The following is a 27,719-nucleotide window of genomic DNA, read 5'->3' as shown; positions in this document are numbered from 1 at the left end:
GTGGAAGATCAAGTAAAGTAAGATTTTGTTAATAAGATTTTTTAGCGAATACTATGAACCATGTCCTCTTCTGTGTTAGGGTGAGTTCTTCCAAAGTTAGAAAAATCTAAGGTACAATATGGCCAACAAAGATCTTTATTTTGTGCTTCCAAACTATATTTGTTCCATTTGCATTCACTGTTGATAGGTCAATTTGATTAGCCTCACTTCCTCCCTCTTTCTTCACTGCATTAAAGTCATCACTTAAACAAAGTGATCTGTTCTTGACAGAGAACATTTAAAAAAAACTCCTACTCCATAATCACTCTGTAATAGTTGAAACCTAGATATCTCCTACCATTTCTTCCTGCTTGATCTGAAGGAAAACAGATACATTTGAGCCTCCTGGGTGAACCTAAAATGCTGTTAGTAGGTAGACACGTCTCTCCAGCCTTCAGTTCAAGCCTGGAGGTAATTAATCAGGCTTGCCATGTGCCTTCTGGGTGCAGAGCACCTTGAGAAACACCCTGAGACCAGTCCTAATTTAATTAATGCCACACTTGGGATGCCTGGGTGGCTCGGTGGTTAAGCATCTGCCTTCAGCTCAGGTCTTAATCCTGGAGTCCCGGGATCCAGTCCCACATCAGGCTCCCTGCAGGGAGCCTGCTTCTCCCTCTGCCTATGTCTCTACCTCTCCCTCTGTGTCTCTCATGAATAAATAAAATATCTTTAAAAAAATTAATGCCACACTTCAGTGGCTAGGTGGACTGTAGTGCACAGTTGGACATTAGGCCTAAAGCGCTGATTTGACACAGTTTTTACATTCTTCAATGTTTCTATTTTCTTTAAGCATAACCAACTGAAACAAACACACAAAGAAACAATCAATCCACTGCTTTCCGAAGTCCAATTTACTAACTTTCCATATCAGTTACTTCTCTGTAATCATCATAATTCTTAAAAATTGTCTTTGGCTCCCGTTTCCTTCTGAAACTCATTAGCAGGATCTGAAGGCAATTTTGTGGTTCATGGTAAACAGCTAAAATGCAGTTGACATGTAACTGCCAAAGTCAAATCTTTTTCACATTTCAAGGCCAAGCACAAGTGTTACCTCTTCCGTGAAACCATTCCTTCCACTTCTGTCTTACTCATCATTATGTACACTTCCCCTTGACACCGACAAAATGTCAACCTCCAGCCACCCAAGGGTAGTCCTCTCAAGAAGGTAACAGACACCATCCTTGGCAATAAACATGTAGAAACTTGTAGATGAGAGCAGAGCCAACAGGGGACCTGAGGAGATCTCAGCAGAGCACTGCCAGTGTTCACTACAACACATACCAAACAACAGGGCTGACGATTATAGCCAGCAATTATTAAGTACTAACTGTATGCCAGCATTCTTCTAAGCTCTTGATAATATTAGCTTATTTAAGCCCTACAACAATCTTATGAGGTACCTGATGTTATTATTTCTGTTTTATCAAATAAGGGAACTAGATTTATTCGTGGAAGCAACCTGTCTGAAGTGCTGCAAAGATTTCATGGTATAACTAAGACGTGAATCAACAAATGTGGATATGTGATTCAACAGCACATACTACTCTAAACACCATGGCACTACAAAGCTGTTAAGGAATGGCAGAGCCTGAGCCAACTGGGCTCATATCTTGGTAGCTGAGAACAAAATGAGAAAATATTTGGCATAGAAAAAAATTCAATAAAATATTAGCCACCATTGCTATCATATGTGCCGCTGAAGTGAGCACAACCACCATTGCTATTAAAGAAGAGAATAAGATATAGCAGCTTTTAAAAAAAAACTATTTTCTTTTTTAAAAAAGATTTTATTTATTTATTTGAGAGAGAGAGAGAGAGAGAGCAGGGGAAGGAAGGGGCAGAGGGAGAGGGAGAAGCAGACTCCCCACTGAGCAGGGAGCCCCATGTGGGGCTGGATCCCAGAACCTCGGGATCATGACTGGAGCCAAAGGTAAAGGCTTAATCACCTAGGCACCCATAAAAAAAATCTATTTTCTATAAAGGTATCACATAGATCTATCAAAGCCTTTCTTCTGCTTTCCTCAAATTTGAAGAGCCAGGAAATCAACAACTTTATTCTCAATAGCTCTGTTGTATCTTATACACTCAGCTACTTTTCTTTACAGAGAATAGGGAAAAAGGACAAGGGAAGAAAGAGGAGAAGGAAAAGTAGTATAATGGATAATTAGGAAAAGTTATTGGGAATGACAGAAGCAAATATCCTGAACAAATAGGAATTCACTACACTTCTGCATTTCTGAGGATTTGGTTATTAAATCGTGTTTTCCTAAATAGAGTGATTTTTAATTCCCCCGTGCATGTCATCAGTTACTAGCTACTACCTTGCCTCTTGCCAACAATACAACTTTTTGTAGCACATTAGACAATTGAGTCACTTCTTGTGACTAGAATACAAATACCCAAAACATCATTTCTGATATCTTTAAAATCGTGAACTGCATTAACCTGAACTCCAGGCATAGAAAAATTGCAATAATTTTCATCAAAGCTTCTATTTCTTTAAGATTGGTTGAATACCTACAAATGATGGATATAAAAATTCTGGGCACTTAACTATGAAGTAAGCATCAATTGAGACTATTTCAATGTATTTCCAATTCTAGGATCCTAGGTCCTTTAGGCATGCTGAATATCTTTGCAACACATAATCTTATGACAAGATTTTTCCTCAATAAAAAATAAACTTAAATTTTTGTGGCCTTTCAAGATTTTTTCTTGTGGTTGACTTCCAGTTTCATAACACTGTGGTCAAAATAATCGCAGTTTTGGGAGACCCATAAGACAAAAAAAAGCTACCTGTTGCATAATAGTAGGTAGTCGCTGAGAAGGGAACTCTTTATTTCCACTCCTGTAGACAGGGGTGAGATGTAATAGCCAAATATATTTAACAAGCAACACAGTACAAGCAGCAAACAATCCCAAAGGATGTGACGACCAATCAGAACAATGCTCAGAAGAGATGACATGACCAATCAGAATGGATGCTAGCTGAAAGACAGGTGAGGTCATGCCTGGGAGTTGAGCTAAATATCAACCTTGCCTACAACTCATGTGAAATTCAACTGTGCCCATATTATTTCATGTTACCCATACAGAGACTTATTTTTAAGAATCCAGGTGGTCTCTGGAAAATTAGACTTTTTCACTCTCCAGATCTCCTTCTCTCAGCTACGATGGGAACAAATTCCCAGGAAGACTGATCTGAGAAAGGTATTATAAATAAATAATTGTGAGCTTACATACCAGGCACTGCACGTATATTATCTCCCTCAACCCTTGCAACAACCCTATGAGGTGGGCACTTTTATTATCCTTGTTTTAGGAATGAGGAAACCAAGGCATGGAGAGAATTAGATGGGATAGAATCTAGCTAAATGATAAAATATCAAAGATGTTCTCTGATATCTGAGCTACTGCTGGGAAACCCTGAAGTCACTGACCAACATGTCTCCATTACAGTCGCAGTTGCCTATTCTCTGTTCTAACATGCTTCAAACAGCTGCTGGGAAGGGCAGAAAAGATAAAAGAACATTACCTTATTCTCTTGTCTTCCACTTTTTTCAAATATTCATCTCTCTTTAGGACTCCCAGGATCATTTCCTTCTCATGATCTAACAAAAATGACAGATTGATCAACTCCGAGTTCTTAGACATGGTATTGCAGCAGCAGCTCTGAGTAGCAGTGGTTTAATCTTCCAGGTGACTTGATATGCACAGTTCTTAAGGCCCCCCTGAACAGCCCAGAGTCGCTCAGTTGTTTGATGGCAGAGCAGTTTTTATAAGGTCTCAGAAGAACTGCCGATGGTGGTCAGGTATTCTTCCAGGCTACACAGAAAAGAGACATCACTGGGATTATATTCCAAGAGTGTCAGTATTGCTCTAACTCAGAAAGATCGCCAAAGCCTTTGCTGTGCTGTCCCATCAGGTGGCAGCTGAGTTTCACTAGTAATGACGAACATCGATTCTTCAGAATGCCACAGAGCAGGAATCAGATCTGCTGGGACAGAATCCAGAAAACACAGGGGATATAGAGAAACCAAAGGAGGGAAAAATTAATTAGAAAAACGAATTAGGCCATTTTCTGAATAACGCACATATAGTGTCTAATTGTTGAAAGAGTGACACACTTAAACATTTTAATCAGGTAATATGCAATTACTAGGTAACTATGCAATTACTAAGCAACTAATTACTAACTACTAAGTTAATATGCAATTACTAAGCAACTACTAATAACTGTGTTTGTTACCATGAAATATCATTTATATTTAGTTGATTCCACATTCTCTGTGCAAATTCAGCTTCTTCCATTACAATTTGTTTCCTTTACTGGCTAGGTCCTCTTTCCACCCTTGCAGCTGACCCATGGGTGAATTGGGTTACCACTGTGGGACCCGTCTGTGTACACAGTTTGGACTGTCCCTTAACTGGCTCCCTCCTATTCCATCCCTTCGTCCCCCACAACTAGGACCACTGCATAAAAAGCACTGCTGGCAAGACCAATATGAATCAGTGCTATATGTATTAGTTGGAATGTTTCTCACAAACAGCAATGAATGAAAAAAAATGAAGTTACAGAAGAATTCATCCAGAAAGACAGCATATATGTAGTATAAACACAAGGAATTTCATGAGGGAGTTCAGAGATGCAATCAAAGAGAATATAGGAGTTTCAACCATATTGGATGATGTTGTATTCTCAAGGTGAATATTTATATCTCATGATGTACATATTAGTGAATTATTCTAGGTATATATTATATACCGCAAAATAGATATTCTGAAACTTCTCCTTGTCCAAGTAAGCAGCTCATCACGCCTTGCCCCTCACCCTAACTCTTAAGCACATTCTTTCATTAGCTTGCTATGTAGATTCTCTCTGTATATCCCCCTTAAGAATGAAGACTCAGCCTGTGGCCTCATGCCCTGACACTGTCCCTCAGCTTCCCTCCCAGGTCTATGAACTACAGTCCATGGGCAAGTTACACTTGGTTTGCTTGGCTCTAGCCAGGTTTCCAAGTGTAACTAGATACCCAAAGCCTGCTCTGGGGCCTCCCAGTTGCCACAAGGTTAGGCTCACATCAAAATCTCAGGAGATCTGGGGACACCTAGGTAGCTCAGTGGTTGAGCATCTGCCTTTGGCTCAGGGCATGATCCCGGGGTCCTGGGATGGAGTCTCACATCAGGCTCCCCCAGGGAGTCTGCTTCTCTCTCTGCCTAGGTCTCTGCCTCTCTCTGTGTGTCTCATGAATAATAAAAATCTTTTAAAAAAATCTCAGGAGATCTGAAAGGACAGGACCTTGTCCAGAGTCTAACTTTCCAAAGTCCCCAGGTGTTTGTTATATACACTGTACACCAAACCATAACTTGGCTGAAATGACTCAGAACTGAACTTCTTGGGATCCCTGGGTGGCTCAGCAGTTTGGGGCCGGCCTTCCACCCAGGGTGTGATCCTGAAGTCTCGGGATTGGGCCCCACATCAGGCTCCTTACATGGAGCCTGCTTCTCCCTCTGCCTGTGTCTCTGCCTGCCTCTCTCTCTCTCTCTCTCTCTCTCTCTCTCTCTCGGTCTCTCATGAATAAATAAATAAAATCTTTAAAATAAAAAAAAGAACTGAACTTCTTCCAAGGGGTCAAGAGTTAGCCCCCACTGAGAAAACTGCCCTGGTCAGTACAGACTCCCAGACTGACTGAAGGCCTTTCCTAAATCTTCAAAGTCCTAGAGGCAGCAGGGATCAGAGAGCCCCAAGCTTGACATGAACAGGAAGCAACAAGGTTAGGGCAAAAGGGGCTCTTCAGAAAGATTAATGGTTTGGTTTTTGTATCATCATCAATTGTGGTCTCCTCAGATAAAAAACACAACTGGATTTTCAACCCCTTCTGTGGTTCATCTGGTCTCACACGGAAATGGAAAAGCCATTTGGTAACTCAATAAATGAATATGCTACTGTTACAAACAGGTTCACTCAGAATGCATTTTATATTTGAAATGTCAGATTTAGAACGTCATATGTGAATATTCTGTAGAATTGTAATTCGAAGTTATTCAAGGGGTAGGGAGCCACAAAAATATGAGTCGAAGCTTATGATTAACTTTGCCTTGGATTGTAAGTACAAATCTGCCCTGTAAAGCTCCAAGGCTCTGTCCAATAAGGAGAATAAAAGGAAGGTAGCATCTGAAAGTGACAGCGAAGATGGGAAATCAGGCAAGGATATAAAAGAAATAAAACTGCCCCAGGAGACTTTAATTAACAAAATTAGCCCTAAATAGATTTTTGCTCCTCTGTACCAAGACTGAAAGAACAGATTTATAACTGAGTTTTCAAGGAGATTAGAAGTAGCCAAAACTTTATCAAGAAAATCACAGTGTTTCCTCCAGGAGGCAGGACAGGACTGTGATTTTAATTTAATAAGATGGATTCTAAGTGATGATAGTCCTTCTGGAGAAACATGGGGTAAGGAAGAGGAGACAGTGAGCCTGGATATAGACAAAAGAGATCTAAGGAGCTAGATGCCAATGATGCCCAGCCAGGCTCTGACCAGAAGAAAAGCACTCAGGCCACAGAATGAAAGTAACCCATTTTTTCCCTGTAGCACATGTTCCATGTTGAGTTATGGGGCCTCAGCCTGGCAAGTTTCATTACATTAATCACTCAAATCATACAACTATTTCCTCTTGCTTGAATTTCACTTCCTTCTCGACACTTCTGATTGGAAGTTGGCTAACCTCAGAGCTCTCCCCTTTCAGGGAGTGGATGCCCTGGTCCTGCCAATGGAACTCTCTATGTTTGGTTTAGTTTGAACCTATGTCTAATCTGTTCTCTGTACACCAACTAAATGAAATTTCTGAGCCTTTGGAGGACCAGCATCTGGGTTGGGATGAATTCACCTAAATCTGTACAATTTTCTAATGCCTCCTATAAGCTAGTTCACAGACCCCCTTGGAGCATCCCTTATCCCTTATACACTTTCATCAGGTAAGAAAAAATGAATAAAAATAATCACTGGTGCCTTTTATCTAGAGTCGATTCTCATTCTTTTAGTTAAATGTGCCTGGTAAAACACTAGGCAAATTAGAAGAAATCCATTTTTATTTTATTTTCCAATACTTTTACTTAAATAGATCTCTTTCCTTACACATTTCAGATGTGACTTTTTCCCTTGCTGGCCAGCAGCCTTGCCGAAGTGAGCTAAACTATATAAAAGATGACAAAATAGTTTCTAAGTCATTCTGCTGCCTTTCAGCAAAGACAGTTGTGGATAGATCATTAACTACTGAGCACCATGGAAGATCTTAGAAGAGTACAGATGACATTACCAGCAATAGGGAAGTTGGGTAGATGTGCTGGTTTTGATGGGCAATAATGAATTTTGATTTCAGACTTATTGTGAATTAGGTGATACCATCCTGGCTCTTCACTATCACAGTTTCCTGCCTCTGTCTTGCTCCTACACATCAGATTTCCTCCAAAATACAAACTGGATCATTGTCACTCCTATGCTTAAAATCCTTCAGTTGTTTGATATGGTTTTAAAAAACCCTTTATGATCTGGCTCTAGCCTACCCCTCTCTCATGTATCTACCCTCTAACCACATTCAACACTTCATTCTTCTAAAGAAACCATGGTTTCCTCACCTCCAGATCTTCCTACTTACAAGACTCTGCCTGGAACACCCTCTCCTCCTCTCTTCACCTGCTAACTCATAAGTATCCACAGGGATTTGCTTAAATGCCTGACTTCTAGTCTAGCTGGGGTATCTGTGATATGTTGAATAACAGCCCCCAAGTTGCTCATGTACTAGTCACCAGAACCTTTGCAGAAGTCACTAAGTTAAGGATCTTGAAAAGGGAAGATTATGCTGGTTCATCCAGATGGGCCCAATGTAATCACAAGTGTCCTTAGGAGGGGGGAAGTAGTAAAGTCAGGAAAGGAGGTGTGATGATAGCAGTAGAGGTTGGAGTAATGGTTTTTGAAGATGGTGGAAGAGGCCATGAGCCAAGAAATGCAGGCAGCCCCTAGAAGCTGGGAAAGGCAAGGAAATGAATTCTTCCCTGGAGCCTCCAGAAGGAATCTTGCCAACACCATGATTTTAGTCGTTAAGACTCATTTTTGACTTCTAATGAATGAGATAAAAAGATAAAATATTTAATAATTAATGCCTAAAGTAGAAAATCTCATCTCAGGAGAGAACACTGAATCAGCCTGAGTTGATGCTCCATATCAAAATGGAATGGGAAAAAGAAATTAAACTCTCAGCAGATGCTTCAGATGGAGAAATTGGGCACTGTTCCAGTTCATTGGGAACCATAGCAGCACTAGTAGATTTAGAGTGCAATTTACCACTGAAACCACTGTACATGACATTATGGTGGCCTTCTTACCATGGACGCCATCCTCTTAGACTGTGATAGGGTCTATCTAATAAGACAGTGAACCCTCTTCCAGTAATTCTATGTTACAGAACGTCATAAAATATTGCCATCTTTAGAATGGATGTATGCAAAATGAACAGAAAAATGTTTCACTTAAAGGAAAACATTGTCAGGGAGAATGTGAGGAGGAGAAAAATGATCCATCACACAAAATATAGGAAGAAGAGCAATGATTGGAATTTCCTTGGAAATCTTCTATATAAAGTGGAGCTTACTAGCTCCAAATACAACAGGGGCACTCGTTCCTTTGTGTTTCAGTAATCTGTTGCTCAGTAACAAACTATCCCAACATTTAGTGACTTAAAACAAAAAAATTATAATCTTTTACAGTTTTGTGAGTTGACTAGGCTTCATGGGAGGCACTCATTTTGGTGTTTCTTATGAGGCTGCTATCAGAGGGCACCTGGGGCTGAAGTCACCAAAGGCTGGACTAGGTGAGATGTTAAGGATAATGCACTCACATATCTGGCACTTGATGTAAGCTGCTGGCTAGGAGCACAGCTGGGCCTGTTGACCACAAGACTATTTGTGATTCCTCCCTCATGGTGGTCTCAGGGTAGTCAGACTTTTTACATGGCAGCTGTCTTCCCCCAGACCAAGCATTCTAATGGCCCAAGCAGAAGCTGCAAGACACCTTAAGTCTTACCCTTGGAAATTCTAGAACATTACTTCTACCACGTTTTATTTGTCAAGCAAATCACTAAAGTCATCCCAGATTAAAGGAGGTGAATTCAATTCCAATGGAATGGGAGTAGTGAAGAATTTGTAGCCTTCTCTAATTTATCATATGTCACATCCTCATATATAAGATGCATAAGATTGTGGTTACCCGGAGGTTGGCAGATCAAGGGTCATGCATTCTTTGAGCTCTTGATAGGAATGGAGAAATTGCATGTACACCATGATTCCTTATTTACTGTACTGAATCAGTACAAGTATAGGCACTTTTAGCTCTGCAAAGAAAAGCAAACAGAGTTTGAAATGCTCAGCTGTTAAGAGGTGAGAACGCAAGAGTTATTCTTATTTTACACCCACAGACACACAAATCAGTGACATGGTAGCACAGTTGGCAGACATGGAAATTATTTGAGACTCTCATATAAACAAACAGTATCAAGGGTACTGATAGGTATCCAGACAAAATGAATTCCATAGGTTCCAAGGGCACATGAAAGGGTAATAGAGCAAAAGAAGATAATGTTCTCGATGCAGGGCCTGGCACATAAAATGAAAGTCTCCTCAAAGGATTTCTACAAGACTTGTGGATGCTCCATTATCTGCAGGAGAGATCATAAAGTTTTCTGAAGGATATCTTAGATAGCCAATAAGAACTACAGACTCTCTACCTTAAAAAAGTATACCTATGTCTTAACAGACAAAGAGAAGTAATTTCAAGAGTTCATAAACTGTAGTTACCCAAAAGTTTATACTACACAGATAAGCACTGCTAATACAAAGCCCTTGGAATCAAATGCAGGCTCAGTGTACCCTCTCAGAGTCAGTGTTAGATAAAATGTGAAGCTTGAGAAATGAATGGAATTAAAATTCTACTCCATGAGAGAATAGCTTGGGCAGGTTACTCTAAGCTTATGCATTTCAGTTTATTCATCTGTAAAATGAGAATATTAATGTCCACTTCCTTGGTTTGTTGTGAATACTCAAATGAATTAATGTATGTAAAGTATATATAAAATGTATGAAAATGTATATAAAATAGGAAATGTATGTAAAGTACAATATCTGGCACATAACAGATGGTCAAAACAATTTAGGCCCTTCCATCCATTCTGTTTTTACGCTGAAGTTAAGCAATATGTCATTAAGTGAGATCAGTCAAAACTTCACTCCATTACCTTTGATTCACAAAATACCCTCAGGTCTCTCTCTAGCTTCCTAAACTTTCTATTAAGAATTGGCAAACTTCTGGGACGCCTGGGTAGCTCAGCAGCTGAGCGTCTGATTTTGGCTCAGGGCGTGATCCCAGGATCCGGGGATCAAGTTCTGCACCAGACTCCCTGCTTCTCCCCCTGTCTGTCTCTGCCTCTCTCTCTGTGTCTCTCATGAATAAGTAAATAAATCTTTAAAAAATTTTTTTAAAATAATTGGCAAACTTCTTAGAAATTGCTTAAAAGTCCACAGTTTTTATTAATAAGATTTTAAACAATATTAAGATTCTCATATATGATGATATGCTGGAAGGCTCATAATATGAAATTAAAAAATCTGGATATAAAACTACTTATATAGTATAGTTCCAATTTTAAATACATACATACCTAAATATTACAGAAGAAAGAATGAAAGGAAATAAGTCAAAATATTACATCTATTTCTGGGGAGTTACATTATGGCTGTTATTTTATTTTTTATAATTGTCTTTAGTTCCATGTTTCTATAATGAACACATATTATATATAATATCAGTGAAAAATAGAGCAAATATTGTTGCTGTCAAAAATATATTCTACCAATATTAGCTCAGCTTCATATGGCATGGTATACAATGCATATATCCATGGATTATTACGCTTGGCTATTGAATAGGAAAATATTTCAGTAGTAGAGTCATACAGGTTAATAAATCTATTGAGGTTAATAAATCTAGTTTTTAAAGTTATGTTTAATTCATTAAGGCATGTTCAGTCTGGGAAAAAATAAAACCAAAGAACAGATAGAATGGGTTATAGAATATATAAATGTTCATGCAATAAACATGCATAAAACCATGTGTCAGAAACTGCTGGATCTAGTGGATACACAAATGAAGAAAGCATGGGCTCTGTTCCAAGGAGCTTGTCTATTTTCTAGTGGAGACAGACATAAACATAAAACGAACCGTTTTATAAAGGCCAACTTGGCTTTGAGAACACAAAGGAAAGAACAATTAGGAAGAGGAGAGTGGCCATTTGAGGATGTGAAGACAGTAAATATAAAAAGTCACAAAAACCCATGACTAGTCCAGGGAATAGTGAATAATCCCAGGGCTGGGGTCTGAGTTAATGGAGGAGAGGTGAGACAAAGGAGGGTGCCAGCCAAGGAGGAATGTGGTATCCAAATAAAGCATCTGGACTTTATTGAGTATTTTTCTAACTGTGTCTTTGGGAATGGTTTCTTAGGAAACACAGCAAGGCAAGTTAAGTGGCCAAGGCTGTGGCGCCGACCCCTGCTTCAAACAGAGCAGCTCTGCTTTTATCTGATCTATAAGTTGGATTTCCTAACATGATTTTATTTGAAGAAAGAGTTCCATGACCTTAAAAAGTCTGAAAACTGCTCCCATGCCATCAAGCTGTTGAATGCTTTTAAGCCAAGAAATAGCACAGTCAGCTTTCTATTTTAGATCTGGGTTTTGAAAGACTTCAGTACTCAGTGATTATACGAGAAAGAGGGCAGAGGCTATGTGGACAACGTGGAGGCACCTGCAGGAGTGCCAGGGAGAGATTAGGAACTAGAGATGTAGTAGTAGGAAAGGACCTAAGGGTCATTTTTCAGATATTTGGGAATTCTTTCAATAAAATCCAGCTACCACCTAGATGTGGATGGTAAAGAGAAGAGTGAGTGTGACTCCGAAGTTTCCAGCATGGGGAACTGTAAGGGTTCTTAAATTCTAGTGTACCTAAGAGTCACCTACAGGGCTTGTTCAAAAACTGAGGGTCCCTCTTTAGAGATTCTGATTCAACAAGACTGGAGTAAAGCCTAGGAATGCTGATGGTAATACTATTAACAGCAAAAGAGAACACAAGACAGAAAAGGTTGAGAGAAAAAAATTGCAATTTGCACATGTTGAGGTCCAAGTGCTTGTGACCAACAAAGATCAACAAAGATCAGTCCAGAAATTTGCACATGTTGAGGTCCAAGTGCTTGTAACCAACAAACATCAACAAAGATCTGTCCAGAAAGGCATCTGGAATACAGAAGTAGAGTTTATCGGAGAAGTCTACACTAGAAGCATTTAATTGAGAATCACTGGTGCCTATGTGGTGGCTAAAGTTATGCAAGTGAGAACACAGGAAAGAGGGCCAGGGATAGGAGCATGAGGAATAATGATTAAAGAAGTGACAAAGGAACAAATGAGCTGATGGAAGACTGAGGAGGGATAATCAACACAGTGGGGGGGGGGTGCAGTTGAGTCTAATGATTTGGGAGTCAAGTATATCACTTAGAGTCTATGTAGGCCACCATTAAGTTTTCAATTAACCAATCAAGTAAACTGTTACAAACACCCCCAGCTATGTGAAGTACCACACTAAACCCAGAAGCTTTGGAAAATGCACCATTTCAATAAATTCATCCCAATCCAGTGTTATATCACATATTCCTTGCCCTAATATCCTAGCTTCTAATAATATCAGTAAGTCTTGCAATTATTTTAGTGTATAATCCAATTCCTTCAAGGTCATACTTTGTACTTGTCCCCCTAGAAGCATGCTAAAATCTGAACAATAATTATGGACCTTGTGGTAATAAGGGTTATTTGGGATGGGTGGTGAGAATAGACAACCTCTTGCATGATAGATAGATAGATAGATAGATAGATAGATAGATAGATAGATAGCCTGCCAGCCTGAAAATGAGCCATAAGTTAGGAGATCTGAAGTTATTGATCAAGACCAAAGGAAAGAAAAGTTCAAGATGGACATCTGAGAAGAAGTTCTACAACAGAGATTATAATGAAGGAGACCACCTAAAGCCTGGAGAATTTTGAAGAGCTGTGCATGTTCTAACAGATCCTTTTCACAGGAGTCAAAGTAAGCTAAGCAGAAACGTCTTCATACAGGTAAAATGCATGGTCAGATAGCTCTTTGTTGTTTGTTCAGAACCCTGAACAAACACTCTGAAGTGTTAAGGAGCTTAAGAGTGGTCTAGGAAGATGCAATGTTCTATTCATAAGTTCAGCTAACTGGCATCCAACCCCAATTAATCAAGCTTTCTTGAGAATTGCAAATTACTCCTAGGGAATCTTGCTTCCAAAGTCTTGTTGACATGACCTAGCTGAGAAGACACCAGGTCCTTTGTGAAAAGCTATCCATGCTACTCAGGCAAGTAGTCTGCAACCCCAGGAAGATCTATTTTTAAACTAAACCAGCAGTTGAGTCTCATCTGCCCAAACCTCTCTTCTAGAGGAGGAATTATCCATAAATACAGCCAGCTTGCTGCTGCTCATACTTAGTATTTTTATCAGTCTGACTGGTAACGTCATGTATACCAAATGCAGCAAAGAGCTATGGAGAGTAAGATGAACAACATTTATCCTCCTCAAAGTGGTCTTATGCCATGGGCTAATCTCAGGGTTGACCCAATTTTTCTGTTAATGGCCCACTAGCAAATATTTTAGGCTTTTTGGTCCAAGAGGCAAAACCATGACTATTTTGTAGATACTTATATAACAAGAGAGAAAACAAATGCCCATAAATATTTTGACAAAATTCAAAAAATAAAAAATATTGAATTTTTAAAAAAGATTTTATTTATTTATTTGAGAGAGAGAGCATGAGCAAGAGGAGAGAGAGAGAGGAAGAACCAGATTCTCCACTGAGCCCCAACATGGGGCTCGATCTCAGGCCACTGGGATCATGACCTGAACTGAAGGCAGATGCCCAACTGACTGAGCCACCTCAAAATTACTGAATTTTGGCAGGCGGGGGGGGGGGGGGGGGGTTGACTGGTTGGTTGGTTGGTAATATAGATCCACTAATGAGAAGAATGGGATTTTAGGGCAGGTAACATTTCACTTATCCAATGTTGGTATTCCTATAATCAAAATTATAGTAGATCTGACTGCATCCCAGACCTACTAAATTTGAACCTGAATTTTAAGAAGAGTCCCCAGTGATTTGCAAGCAACCTGAAGTTTGAAAACACACCAGTCTAGAGTTTCTTAATACTGTCTGAGCTTCATCTCTATTCCTTTAGAGAAAGTAAGGAAAGCTATAGATCCTAAAAAAGATTCAGAAACCATTTGAAGTCCATTCAAGAACTCCTACAGGATCTGCAGCCCTGAAGTTAAGACCTTGGAACTCTGCTGTCAGGCCCACCCCAGGATGAGTATGTTCTAAAATTAGATTGTGGGGATGGTGGTTAACCTATGAATATACTAAAAAACATTGAATTGCACACTCAAAATAGGTAGATTGTAAGGTATGTGCATTATATATCTTAGTAAAGCTTTTTTTAAAAAAAAATCAAAGAATTTTTTAGTTTGGTGGTGAGGCACTGTATTTTTATTTTATTTTAAAGATCTATTTATTTACTTGAGGAGGGATTGGACACAGGGAGAGAGAAACTTAAATAGACTCTGCACTGAGTGCAGAGCCCAATGTGGGTTGGATCTCATGACCCTGAGATCATGACCTGAGCCAAAACCAAGAGCTGGATGCCTGACTGCTCCACCAAGGCACCCCAAGGCATTGTATCTTTAAAAATTTCCATGGGTTTCCAATGGACAGTTCAAGTAGACAAGTGCAAGAACTCTAGGTTTTGGAGTCAGGAAGCTCTGAGTTCACATTGCAGCTTTCCTACCTACTACATTAAAGAAGCTAAACTATTTAACCTTTCTGAACCTCAGTTTCTTCTTATGAAAACTGGAAATAATCATAATACCCACCTCACAGGGGTTTTCAGAGGATCAGAAGAACTGCTAATGCAAAGAGCCTAGTATAGTCCCTATCACACACTCCTGTTTCATGCCAAGCCATGGAATTCCTCAGATATCAATTGCAAAGCCAAAAGAAACCACTATGTACTTCACATTATCAAAGTAGCAATTAATCATATCTTTCCTATTATCCATGTTTTATATTGGGTTGTATATTTCCTGCTTCATTAGTATACTTGCCTTAACTCCTTTTCCTTATGGATCACGGTAAAAATGATAGGAAACACTCACCACATAGCACTTATATACGAGTGCCAGGTATTGTCCTAACATGTTGGTTTTCATATGTTAACTCATTCAGTCCTTACATCAACACCTTGAGGTCACTATTTTTATTATTACCATATTACAGAGAGGGAAAGAAGACAGAGGGGGACTGGGACACCTGGGTGGCTCAGCAACTGAGCGTCTGCCTTTGGCTCAGGGCATGATCTTGGAGTCCCGGGTGTGAGTCCCACATTGGGCTCCCTGCACGGAGCCTGCTTCTCCCTCTGCCTATGTCTCTGCCTCTCTCTCTCTCTGGCTCTCTCATGAATAAATAAATAAAATCTTAAAAAAAAATACAGAGGGAGACTAAGACAGTTTCCCAGTGCCATGAAGCTCATAAGCGGTGGAGCTTGGATTCAAACTCAGGCAGTTTTCCTCTAATGACTGAGTTCATGAACATTATACTGTACTGCAGAATTTTATATTTATATATATATAATTGTTTATATATTAATAAATTTTATGTTTAAACTGTATATAATTAAAAATATAATTATGTATAATTGTGTTATGTATTATGTGTATGTTTTTATATATATTATGTGTGTAACTCAGAGATGCATTATACTCACACATAATTTTGTCTTGCTCAATCTTATACCAATGCCCAGCACTCCAGGTTTTGAAGGTGCATATTTGTATGTACCAAAAGACTGTATAAAGATAGACATATAGGCACATTAAAAAAAATGAAAGATGGACTGCAGTAAATACGGATCCCTTGGTTCCTAGGAAAGGTGGGCTCCGTGGCAATGCTGCTCTACATGTATGTAGTTCATGGACTGGTCCTGGTCCATAGACTGCTAGTGTCTGAGACAGGTATGTATAAAACTGAGAGCACTTACAAATGACATGACAAAGGAGTATGTAATTAGTAGACTCATCACATGATGCATTTTACAAAAAAGCACTAGTCTGAGATGGCTTGGAAAATTAAGAACGAAGGGACTGGTTCTTTGCCACAGATCATTTGGAAAACAACACTGTTCTCAATATGTTTTCTTTTTTCTTTCAATGTTCCTTCAGCTAGGTGTTCTCTCTACCAAGAACAAAGCTCAGAGGTCTGAACATAGAGTTTTATTACAAGACAGTGTAGAGAAGATGTAGGATATGACACTGGAGCAGCTTCTCCTGACTGAAAAAGGAAATAAAAGCTCCAGCAGTGGGTCAGGGTGTAGAGAGGGGAGAGGAAAATAGGGTAGGAAGGGCCTTGTGCTACCTGACTCCTTCCAGCAGGGCCTGAGGAGCTCAGCTGGGGGAGAGATTAGCACAACTGAGACAAAAAGAAATCTACAGGGGCCTGCAGATCTAAGGGCCCAAAGAACGCAGGCCCCTTTGCCATAGATGAAAGGTCATAGAGAAGATGCCAATGAGTGAGTCACCGGGGGCAAGGACACAACAGCAACAACTTTGTAGATGCCAGCAGATTGGGTGAGCCTGTGACCCAGAAAGAAAGGTAGAAACTGAGGAAGGAGGAAAAAATATCCCAGGGAGATAACTTTTAGAAGTGTTTAACTTGACCAAGGTAACTCACACCCAGTAAGGACTCTGGTTCCAATCTAGCCTCTGAAATTTGTTAGCTATGGGATCTTGGAGACATGACTGAACCAAGACTCATGTCTTACACTCGAGTAGTCCTTGGGTCATAGTAAATCCCTAGAAAATGTGAGCGATTACGAAGATTATTAGTGGCAGCAGTGGACCTACATTTTATGTTTGCTGACCCAGGGTCAGTAGTTTCTCAATATAACCAATCAAATATTACCCCTGGATTTTATCCTCATTGTTCTGGGACCTGTGTGGTGCTAATATTCAGTTATATCCAATTGTACTTAAGTATAAAGCCAAACACAGCACTATTACTCACAAAAACATTAAGAGAGTCAAACAGGAATTCACTTGAAAGAAAATCAATAGCTATTTAGTTTGTTATATCTAACTGATTTGGAAATAACCTTCCCGTGTTTGGAGCTCAAACTCCGTAATAGCCAATGAAATTAGATGACAGCTATAAGTAGTTTGAAGTAAGTTCAATTTCTCCCCTTAAACATGGCTAATGTAAACATTCCAGTTTTTCCTTTTTCCAAGTTACTGACTAGACTTCCTTGTAGTTATTTTCCCTGGGCTGGTATCTCAATCAGAGGGCAGCAACGCTTTGTCACAAAATGTGTTTTAATACATAGCTAGTTCTCATCAAAATATGAAACTTAAAAATTATATACATTTGTTTCTAGGCAGAGACATCTTTGGATATACCATTATTTGTTGAAAGTTAAAAAAAATGCCTATTTTGTATTAGGCCCTTATTGCCTTGTTTGAAGACATATCTTTGGATATCATTAGATTTACATGAAATTATTTTCAAAAATTTTAATCGTATATTGATTTTAATGTAATTTCATGCCAGGAGACTAAAAATCATTGCTGTCTATATATACCTCTTGGGAGGATCTATTAATGGATTTGTCTAATACTCTGATACGTGAAGTAAATAAATATGTTTGCTATGATCTCTCTTGGTCTGTGTTTACCAAGTGGGCTGTTGCTGAACTTTTTATAATCCAGATAAAAGTATGTTTAGATTCAAAGTCTATTTTCAAATCCTGGAACATCATTATTTGATAGCTACATTCCAAGTACCATTTCTCTCCACACACACACCCCATCCCATCTCAACCACATTTTCTGGTCAGATTACCACTACCATTTTAAATGATTTTTTTAAATTATATTGTTCGGTTTTTAAAATTTTACTTGCTTTAAAATGAAGTACCTCTTAGAGTTGCTTTGTTATACATCTTCTTAATTTCCCTCCAAGATCTGATACACTTTTGGAAATATTTTCTGACTACACAACACCAAAGTGAAAATGCCACTGAAGTCTATTTACATGAACCACAAACCCCTAAATGAATTGGACGTGTTCTTAATGTTGGAACAGAGTGCTGCCTGGCATTTGATTAGACAGATGAAATCAAATTAGCCTGGATAAGTCAACTGTTACAAGGACTGGAAACTGCTCAATGAAACTCTATCGAGAGTTACAAATAGCATTATGCCTACTTGGAAATGATAAAAGGTTATTAAGGGGTTCAGTGGAGGTAAGGCTGATTTTAATATTTCTATTCAGTGAAGAAGAAAATGAAGTAAAAACCTATTCAATTTTTTTTTGTAGCTGATAATGATTAAAGTAAAAAGAGAAAAACACTAAAGTGAGAGAACACTTAAATGAATAAGAAGTGGTTAAAACAGGAAAGAAAAATCAAATGGCAACTCGAAAAATTGAGCCAGGCCTTTTGAAATGTCAGCAAAAACAAAGATGGAAACTAAAACACATCAAGAGAAAACCCCCATGGCCAGAAGCCACAGTGAAGTACAGTGCAAAGCAGCTGCCAATTTACAGTAGAACACGCTGTCTAGGAAATAGAGGGATCACTGTTTGAGATCTTTGATGCTCACATATACACAATCATGGATGAGAAAAGTCAGACTCCCCTTGCATTGATACTGGAAAACTTAGAATAAATCTTATTTTAGGGGTGCCTGGGTGTCTCAGTGAGTTGGGCATCTACATCTGACTGTAGCTCAGGTCATGATCCTGGGGTCCTGAGATTGAGCCCTGAGTCCAGCTCCCTGCTTAGTGGGGAGTCTGTTTCTCCCTCTGCCCCTTCCCTTGCTCATGCCCCCTGTTCCTCTCTAATAACATATTTTTTTAAAATCTTATTTTAGTAATTTTTATATGTTATGCAAAATTACCAAACATTTAATAGCAGTCATCAAGGGAAATGAACTGCAACATTTAACAGCTGCCCAAGACTCCAGAGCCTACCCTTAACCAAACGCCAGGGCACAGAGGTGCTAAGATGATAGGACTCCGTGGTGGAGAATATAGGTTCTGGTTCTGGGCTGCCTGGGTTTGACAGCTGGCTCTATTACTCATCAGTCATGCATAACCTCAATGATCCTAAATTTATTCCTATGTAAATGGAATAATGACAATATCTATTTCATGGGGTTCTTATGAAGATTAAGTGGTTTAAATGATTAAATAATTATTTATTTAATTAAATTTAAATATATTAATTTCAGTAATTAATTTAAAGCACTTAGAACCACTTTTGGAATGTTCTAAGTATTATTATTTGTCTTTTCTTAACATGGAAAAGAAAAACTCTCATCCAAAGTGAACTACTCCTGTGCTAGTAAAAATACATGCTCTGGCCAGTGAGCCTGTAAATTGAGAGGAATAGCATTTCTAAGGTGCCTTGCACTCTGAAATGTTACAAGCCTATGCTTGTTACAGAAAGAAATTCTTAGAATACAGAGGATAGTTAAGTCTGCTTTCTTAACATCTGGACATCTGGATACTGATATTTTGATTCCATGAAATACTACCATGTTTCATGACTTGAAAGGGCAAACTATTTACCATTCCTTTTTCCTTTTTTTAAGATTTTATTTATTTATTCACAAGAGACACAGAAAGAGAGGCAGAAGCACAGAGGGAGAAGCAGGTTCCTCACAGGGGGCCCAATGCGGGACTCGATCCCGGGCCCGGGATCACACCCTGAGCCGAAGGCAGATGCTCAACCACTGAGCCACCCACGCATCCCGTACCATTCCTTTTTCTTTGATGCCCCACCAAAGGCGTCTGAAAGACCACTATCCCCAGCCTTGAACCTCAAGCAGTTGCTCAGAATATGCATGGCTCCTCGATGTACATTTGCTCAATTCTGCCCCAGATAGGAGGAGCATTTTTTGTCTGAGTCATGATGGATTCAGCCAGGTATAAATGTCTACTCTATTGCTCCGTTTCCATCCTGGATGCAACCCCTGGTCCCCATATGGTGACTCCATTCTAATAAATCATTCCCACTTTGTACCCACATACTGCCACACTGGTCCTCACCACCACTTTCACACTGAGAGAGTGCTGAATGATGCACCAGCCACTGTTTTTAAGTATTTTATATCTATTAACCCTGCCAAACCTACAACACCCCTTTGAGTAGAAATTATTACTACCCTCATGTTACAGAGAAGGAAACTCAGGAACAGAGATGCTAACTAAATTTCCCAATTTCCCATAGCTGTTAAGTAGTAGCTCCAGGATTCAAACTCAGGTGGTCTGGCTACAGAGTCCAGGCTCTCAATCCCTATACTATACTGCCCCAGCATTGTTTTTAAGATTTTATTTATTCATTCATGAGAGACACACAGAGGGAGGCAGAGACATAGGCAAAGGGAGAAGCAGGCTTCCTGTGAGAAGCCAGATGCAGGACTTGATCCCAGGACCCTGGGATCATGACCCAAGCCAAAGGCAGATGCTCAACCACTGAGTCACCCAGGTGCCCTTTGTCCCAGTATTTAAGACCCAGAACCTCGGTCCCTGGCCTCCAATTCATTCTTCTATTCACAAATCTTACTTTGATATTTATAGTGCTTCACAGTTTAAAATGATGTTCACCTCCATGATCCTATCTGTTCCTTGTGACCACTGTGTGAGACAGGATGAGCATGAGGACGCTAAAGCTCACAGAAAGATCAAAGGCAAAGGAAGGACCAGATGTTAAAATCAGAACCTACAGCTGGATCTTTGGCAACCAAAGCCTGTGTTCTTTCTCTTACACTCATACTTCTGTCTCCAAGGTTGGGACAAAAGAAGATATCCATGACATATCACTTTCTGGTAGAGGTAGGGTCTGACTCAGGCCTTGAGTTCTAGGTGGCTCTCAGCCTGAGGGAGGAAATGAGAGAATAAAGTATTAAAGAAAAAAATTACAGAAAAGCTACGGGGGAAAGGATAGAGTCTAGACACATCATCATAAAGAGAATGCTAAGACTTGGTAATGGTTTGGGTATCGAAAGCAAAGGAAAACTCAGAAGCCAAAGGGACTCCAAGGTTTCATATGTGAGAAACCAGGAGATCCTTAACACCATTAACAGAAACATGGATGAAAGAGGAGGATATAAAAGACAGTGTGTTTGGCTACAACCACAGATGAATATTAGGTGACAGCAGGGCATACAAGTGGGAAAATACATAGTAGATGGAAAAACCTGGAAAAGGGTATCTTAGAGGCATTATTTAAAATATTTTTAACTATGATATTTAAAACTATGGGTTGATGAGACATCACAGGCAAGAAAAAAGTAGTTAAGAGATTATGGGGCAAATAATAAACCTCTGGGGGAATAACCGAGTAGGGAAGAGAAGAGAAGGTGACAAGAGGGAAAGTGGTAGACAAGTAGTTGAATAGATAATATAGAGTCATGGATGACGAGGAAGGGAGAATTCAAGAAGTAGGAAATGATCATGAACGTCACATAGAGCAAAGTAGTCAAACAGAAGGAGGATTTGGAAAAGTATCCTTCATGGCACTTAACATAATTGAAATGAATTATTTGGGTAAATTAACATCTTTCCTAAGTAGACTAGAAATGCCTAAAGGTCAACCTGGGTGTTGCATACTGTAACCTCAGTTTATAGCAGTGCCTGATGCATAGCCATCATATTTATTGAATGGATAAATAAATGAATGAATGTAATTACTTTTCTTAATAGCATCACAAGTGACTCTAGGAAGTACAATGACAATCAGGTGATGAAGATAGATGTTATTGTAATTGCAGGAAAATTTAAAGAAATTTAGGTTTTAAAAGAGAGAAAATAGGTCATAAGGCAGTAAGGGGCTGAGTTTATTAAGTACTTCCTAGAGATGTGTTTTGCTGAAAGGAGAGAGAAATCAGATTGAGGAAATTTCCTATCCTAGAATACTATATATTTAATAGGTTTTGTACGGACATCTGCTGGACTTCCACATGATCTTCCAGAACTTAAGGTAGCCACTCCAGTCACAAGCTCTACAAGTGATGGAAGCAATGGAACCAGTAGAATTAGAAGCCTATGGGTTAGGGACAGCTGAGTGGGCTCAGTGGTTGAGCATCTGCCTTCAGGTTAGGGTGTGATCCCGGGGTTCCAGGATCGAGTCCCACATCGGGCTCCCACCGAGGAGCCTGCTTCTCCCTCTGCCTATGTCTCTGCCTCTCTGTGTCTCTCATAAATAAATAAATAAATACTCTTTTAAAAAAAAAAAAGAGAGAGAGAAGTCTATGGGCTAGGCATGACGGAACATGTGGAGAAAGCACAGTAAGCAGAAGTCAGAGGAAACAATGGCACTACCCACAGAAAGACAGAGCCAGGAATGGACCCAAGTTGGAGAGAAGTTAAAGAATCCTGTGAAATCATTCAAAAGCGGGAATGCATGTGTGGGGTTGAATGTGTGAGGGAGAGCACATGCACGAGCAGCATATGGGATGTACAAAACAGTTACGAGTAAATTCTAAATAGGAAGTACTGAAGATGATTAGCTAAGTTATTACATATGCTGGCAAAACAGCCATAACATATGCCATTGTATAACAGAGCTCAGTTAGGTAAAACAAACTGCTCATTTCACGTATTAAAGTTGCATTTCCTTAACATACTAAATAAGTATGAGAGAGTAGTTTCAAGGAACACACCAAATGTGCCTCCAGGCCACAAAGGAGTAGAAACATTATTTCATTCCCTAAACTTATTAGAAGACATTATCAAGCTAGAATAAAACGAATGGCAATGCAAACCTAATTCCCAAACTGACGCTTGCAGAGAATTTCAGAAAATCATAAGCACATGGGATAAACGGGATTTGACAACAAAGACACATTTTCTCATCATCTCCCTTACCTGTTTCCCCAGTATTAGTTGCCCATATGTAAATGTGTATGTGCGTGTGTGCGTGCACGCGTGCATGTGTGTTTACACTCAGGGATGTATAGATCTATTTAAGGATCTCACCAGAGTCCATTTGAACGTCATCATGCACTTAAACCACAGGGTATAAATTATAACAGTCTTGTGCTTAAGCTGGTATCCAAACAACATATAAGCAACTTATTATATAGCAAAAAAACCTGAACACTAAATTCCTGCGTTTAAAAGATGTTTTAAGGAGGCTCAGATTTAAGGTGTATTTTTAAATACATTATCACATATGAGTAATATTTGCAACTTACAATTTTGAATACTTGATATAGATAACTCCTTTTTTCTCCCAAGTACAGAGTTTGATGTATTATGCGGCAAAATGCATTTTTCCCTTAAACGAGGAAGATAGTACTAATTAAAACAATCCATATTAAAGAGTAATTTTCAAAATCTGATGCATCTTTCTAGTGTATATTCATATTCACTCAGTATCTCATCCCCTCATGGTATTAAAAACCTCACCTTCATGTTGAAATTATTCCTGGGAATTCAGGCTTTAGCAATCTTTCTACTAAATTTACAACCACAGTGGATATTTAACCATATCAAGAACAGGATTATAGCTCAACAACACTAAATAAAACATCTGAGTTTTCTAACAAATGAAAGAAATTCAGAACAGAACTTCTATCTTCTATAGAGAGGGATGAGAGGTTTTCAGCAAAGTAACAGTACTTTTGCTGTGAACCTGATCTCTCTATGTCACAAGGATACATATTTGCTTATGTAGACACTCATTTTTTTCGTTAGGATTTAGTGCAATGTTTCAATTTGTAGATTAAATTAAGTGCTAATAACAAGAAGATAGATTTCCCGTCTCAAGCCATCAAATTTATATAGCAGTCCAACAGCCAAAATATTCTTTCTTTATATATTCCTATCCTCCTCCTCTTGTCATAAAATCTCATATCAAATGGTGGAAGAAGTCATTCATTTCCTGACAAATCCCAACCCCTCAACACACAAAAATACAAAAATCAAGAAAGGAGACATCACACTGAAGACCCCTAAACACATTATTCTTACCTCAATCTGATGGCTAGAACATTTTGTAGACACAGTTTTCTTTCAGACACACCAATCGGGGAACGCTGGTCTACTTGACCCTCATGGAGTGCTAGGAGCAGGAACTTGAAAAACCAGCCTCTCGTGTTCCCACAATCTATTTACACACTGAACACACCCAGTAGCACAGAGTAATGTTTATCTGTGGTGGACAGCTATTCCATGAAGCAGGCAGTATGTCCACTTTCAAAAAGGAATGTCTCTGTTGATCAGCAGGGGAAAGGTAAGAGCTGTTTCATCTGCTAAAGCACATTTTGGAAGATTAGTGAAATGAGATATTATTTAAATTAATGTTTTAAAGGGATTCATTCTTTTAATATTCTGTTCCTTATAATATTCTATTCTCAAAAGATCTGAGAAAAATATATACTTAATGATAACACATATGTGCCAGGTGCAATTCCAAGTTTGTTACATATATCATTTCCCACAAGTTCAAAAATTTATTAAGTATGAACTCTTACTATCTCTCTATTACACATGGGCAAAGTAGGCATTTTGCCTACAGTTACCCAATTAGTAAATGGTAGAGCCAGAAGTTAAATCCAGGCACTCCAGCACCATAGTCTGTGTGTCTAACTGTGATACTTTACTGTGTACATATAATTTCTTTTTGTACGTATAATTTTTAAAAGATAACTGCAACAGGATGTGGCTGCTTGGCTGAACATTAGATAATGGGTGAAATTTTCTTAATATTTTACTATACTGCATCTTAATTTGGAGTCAGTAAAAATTCTGGAAGATTATTTCCCCAACATGTTCATTTATATGATCATAGCAGGCCTCATTTTAGATGCAATGGCCCTTTGGGGTGCCAGGGAATTGAGTAGAAGATGGGTCTGACTTTAAGTACCAAGAGAGTTATTACTTCCTTATGTTAAAAAAAAGTGTCTCAATGATATCTATTTTGTTCTGTTTTTGTTTTTGTTTTTTGATTGGATAACTCCTATTTATCTGTCTTTAAGTTCACTGACTCTCTTTGGCCACCTTCAAGCTGATGTTGAGCCCAGCTAGTGTATTCTTATTTTGGTTATTATAATTTTAAGTTCTAAAGGATTTCTTGCATTTAAAAGTGAGCAAAGTGAGCAAGTGAGACAAACAGCAGGCAGATGTGCAAAAGCTGACATAGTTGTTTCTGGGGTTTAAAAACTGGGAAGCATATGGAAAAGTGAGTCTTTCCAATTCCTATGTAGGTTCTAAAGTTTTTATTTGGTTATTTATAGTTTCCACTTACCTGCTGAAATTCCCTCCCTGTTCATTCATTAAGACCATATTTCTTTTATTCTTTGAACATATTCTCCTGTAGTTCTTTAACCACAGAATAATTGCTTTAAAGTCATTGTCTTAAAAGGCCAACAACTGAGCATCTTGGCTTCTTTTCTTCTTGACCAGAGGTCATATTTTCCTGTTTCTTTGCATGCTGAATAATTTTTATTGTTCACTGGGCAGTGTGGATATGTTTAGAGATTCTAGATTCAGCTATCTTCCTCTGAAGAGTGTTCATTTCTGTTCTAGTAGGTAGTTCAATAGGTTTGGTTTTATACTTCTTCTGTGATGCCTTGTCTTAAAAATTTCAGCTTCTTCAAATTGACTGAACTCTGATTCCTGCCTTCTTGGTCCAGCAGCGTCACTATTGCTCTGCCTGGAATCCAGCAAAATATGCCACTGGAAGTTTTCCCCAGGCAGAGAAATGGAGAGATGGTTGAGCTACCTTGTGGGTTTCTTTTCTCTCAGAAATTACAGCATTGTGCTGCCTGTTGTACAATGCCCCCAAACAGTCAGCTCATATAATCTATCCAGGTTTTTTTAAAATTATTTTTATTCTATCCAGTTTTATGGTTGTTTATGGCAGAAGGGCTAGTCTGGTACCAGTTACTTCATCAGAGTGAAAAGTCTCCTGAGGGATTCATGTTTGACAAAATTTAAGTGTTATTAAAAACCTATTTGCTGTTCAGTCTTACAAGTCTTGTGCAATTTTAACCCATCTCAAAACATAATCATATGAATCATGTGAAGGAAAGGTGGTAGGGGCCAACTTCAGTGGAGATGGGATAAATTAACTAGCTGCTGTATCCTTTATCTTCTCCTAGTGTCTTAGTGTGGGTTTCTTTAGAAGCAGATGCTGATTTGACTGGATATATAGTTTATCTGGGAGGCACATTAGTTTCCTTAGGCTACTGTACCAAATTACCTCAATCTTGGTGGCTTAGAGCAACATGCATTTATTATCTTACAGTTCTGGAGGTCAGAAGTTTGAAATCACTTTCACTGGGCTCATCTCTGGGTGTTGACAGAGCCACTCTCTCTCCACAGGGGGAGAACTTGTTTGCCTTTTCTAACACCTAAGGATGCATTCCTTGTATTCTTTGTCTGTGGCCCCTTCCACCATCTTCAAAGTCAATAGCCTACCATCTTGCTTCAGCAATCACCATTCCTCCCTCTTCTATACTGAATCTCCCTTTAGCTTCCTCTTAAAGGACACTTGTGATTGCATTTAGGGCTCATCCATATAATCCAAGATACTTTCCCCATTTCAAATTCCTTTACTTAATCATATTTGTAAAATCTCTTTTCCCATTTAAGGTAACATTCACAAGTTTATGGACTAAAACCTGGATATCTTTTGTGACCATTATGCAGCCTACCAAAGTCTAACCTTTGGCCCTTAGAGATTCATGCCCATCCCACATTCAAAATACCCCATTCAACCCCAAAAGTCTCAACCCATTTCAGTACCAACTCAAAGTATAAAATCCCATTACCTAAATCAGATGTGGGTGAAATTCTGGAATGATCTGTCTTGGGACAAAGTTCCTCTCCATTTGTGGACTTGTGAAACTAGAAAATAAGTTATTTACTCTCAAAATACAATGGTGGTACAAGCATAGGAGAAGAGTTATGCATATTCTATTTCAACTAGGGAGAACTAGGAAAGAAGAGTCACCATCCCCCCCAAATTTCTCAATCCAACCAGCAAGATCCATTGGGTTTCAAGGCCTGAAAATAGTCCTTTATGGTTTGAAGCTGTGCCCTTGGCCTGTAGCTCAACACTCTAGAACAGAGCTTCCATCCCAGAGCTCTGAACTCTGGGTGACATTACTGTGTCTGTTCATTGTACTTCTTTTAAATGGGTATAGCATCTGCTGGTTCTCTCATGAGTTAATGAAAACCTTTTAACATGTTTATTTCATATCTGTATAAATGTCATGATGTTATCTTGTTCTGAAAATAATCTTCTAACCATCTTAGAGGTTGAACAGATATTCCCAATACATTCACCTACCAGAACTAGGTAAATTTCTTGGTCAGAAAAGTGTACCTCATGCAGAGTTTAAGCCTAGGCATGTCTTGTCTTGGTGGTTCAGGTGAATCTAAAGCATCAATACAATGATTTTGACTCTCTTTCTCTAGTTTTAATCTTCTGACCTACCATCGCAGTCTGTTTTATT

At 38.9% G+C, this 27,719-nt stretch overlaps 1 protein-coding gene across 20 annotated transcripts in view; it reads right to left on the bottom strand.

The window, feature by feature from the left end:
* The window catches only part of SYTL5 (synaptotagmin like 5), a 232,873-nt gene that overhangs the window by 95,692 nt on the left and 109,462 nt on the right, over positions 1-27,719 (bottom strand). For 13 of the 20 annotated variants that reach the window (XM_072744795.1, XM_072744802.1, XM_072744791.1 and 10 more), the window contains exon 2: positions 3,575-3,864. In XM_072744795.1, coding sequence (XP_072600896.1) covers positions 3,575-3,693 — 119 coding nt within the window. In that variant the 5' untranslated portion in view covers positions 3,694-3,864. Of the gene's footprint in view, positions 1-3,574; positions 4,034-27,719 lie in introns of all 20 variants that reach the window. The other 7 variants (XM_072744798.1, XM_072744801.1, XM_072744794.1 and 4 more) reach the window with 1 other exon arrangement.

Source organism: Vulpes vulpes, chromosome X (assembly GCF_048418805.1).
Source record: "Vulpes vulpes isolate BD-2025 chromosome X, VulVul3, whole genome shotgun sequence".
NCBI classification, from domain to species: domain Eukaryota; kingdom Metazoa; phylum Chordata; class Mammalia; order Carnivora; family Canidae; genus Vulpes; species Vulpes vulpes.
This window is presented reverse-complemented; position numbering and strand designations above follow the sequence as displayed.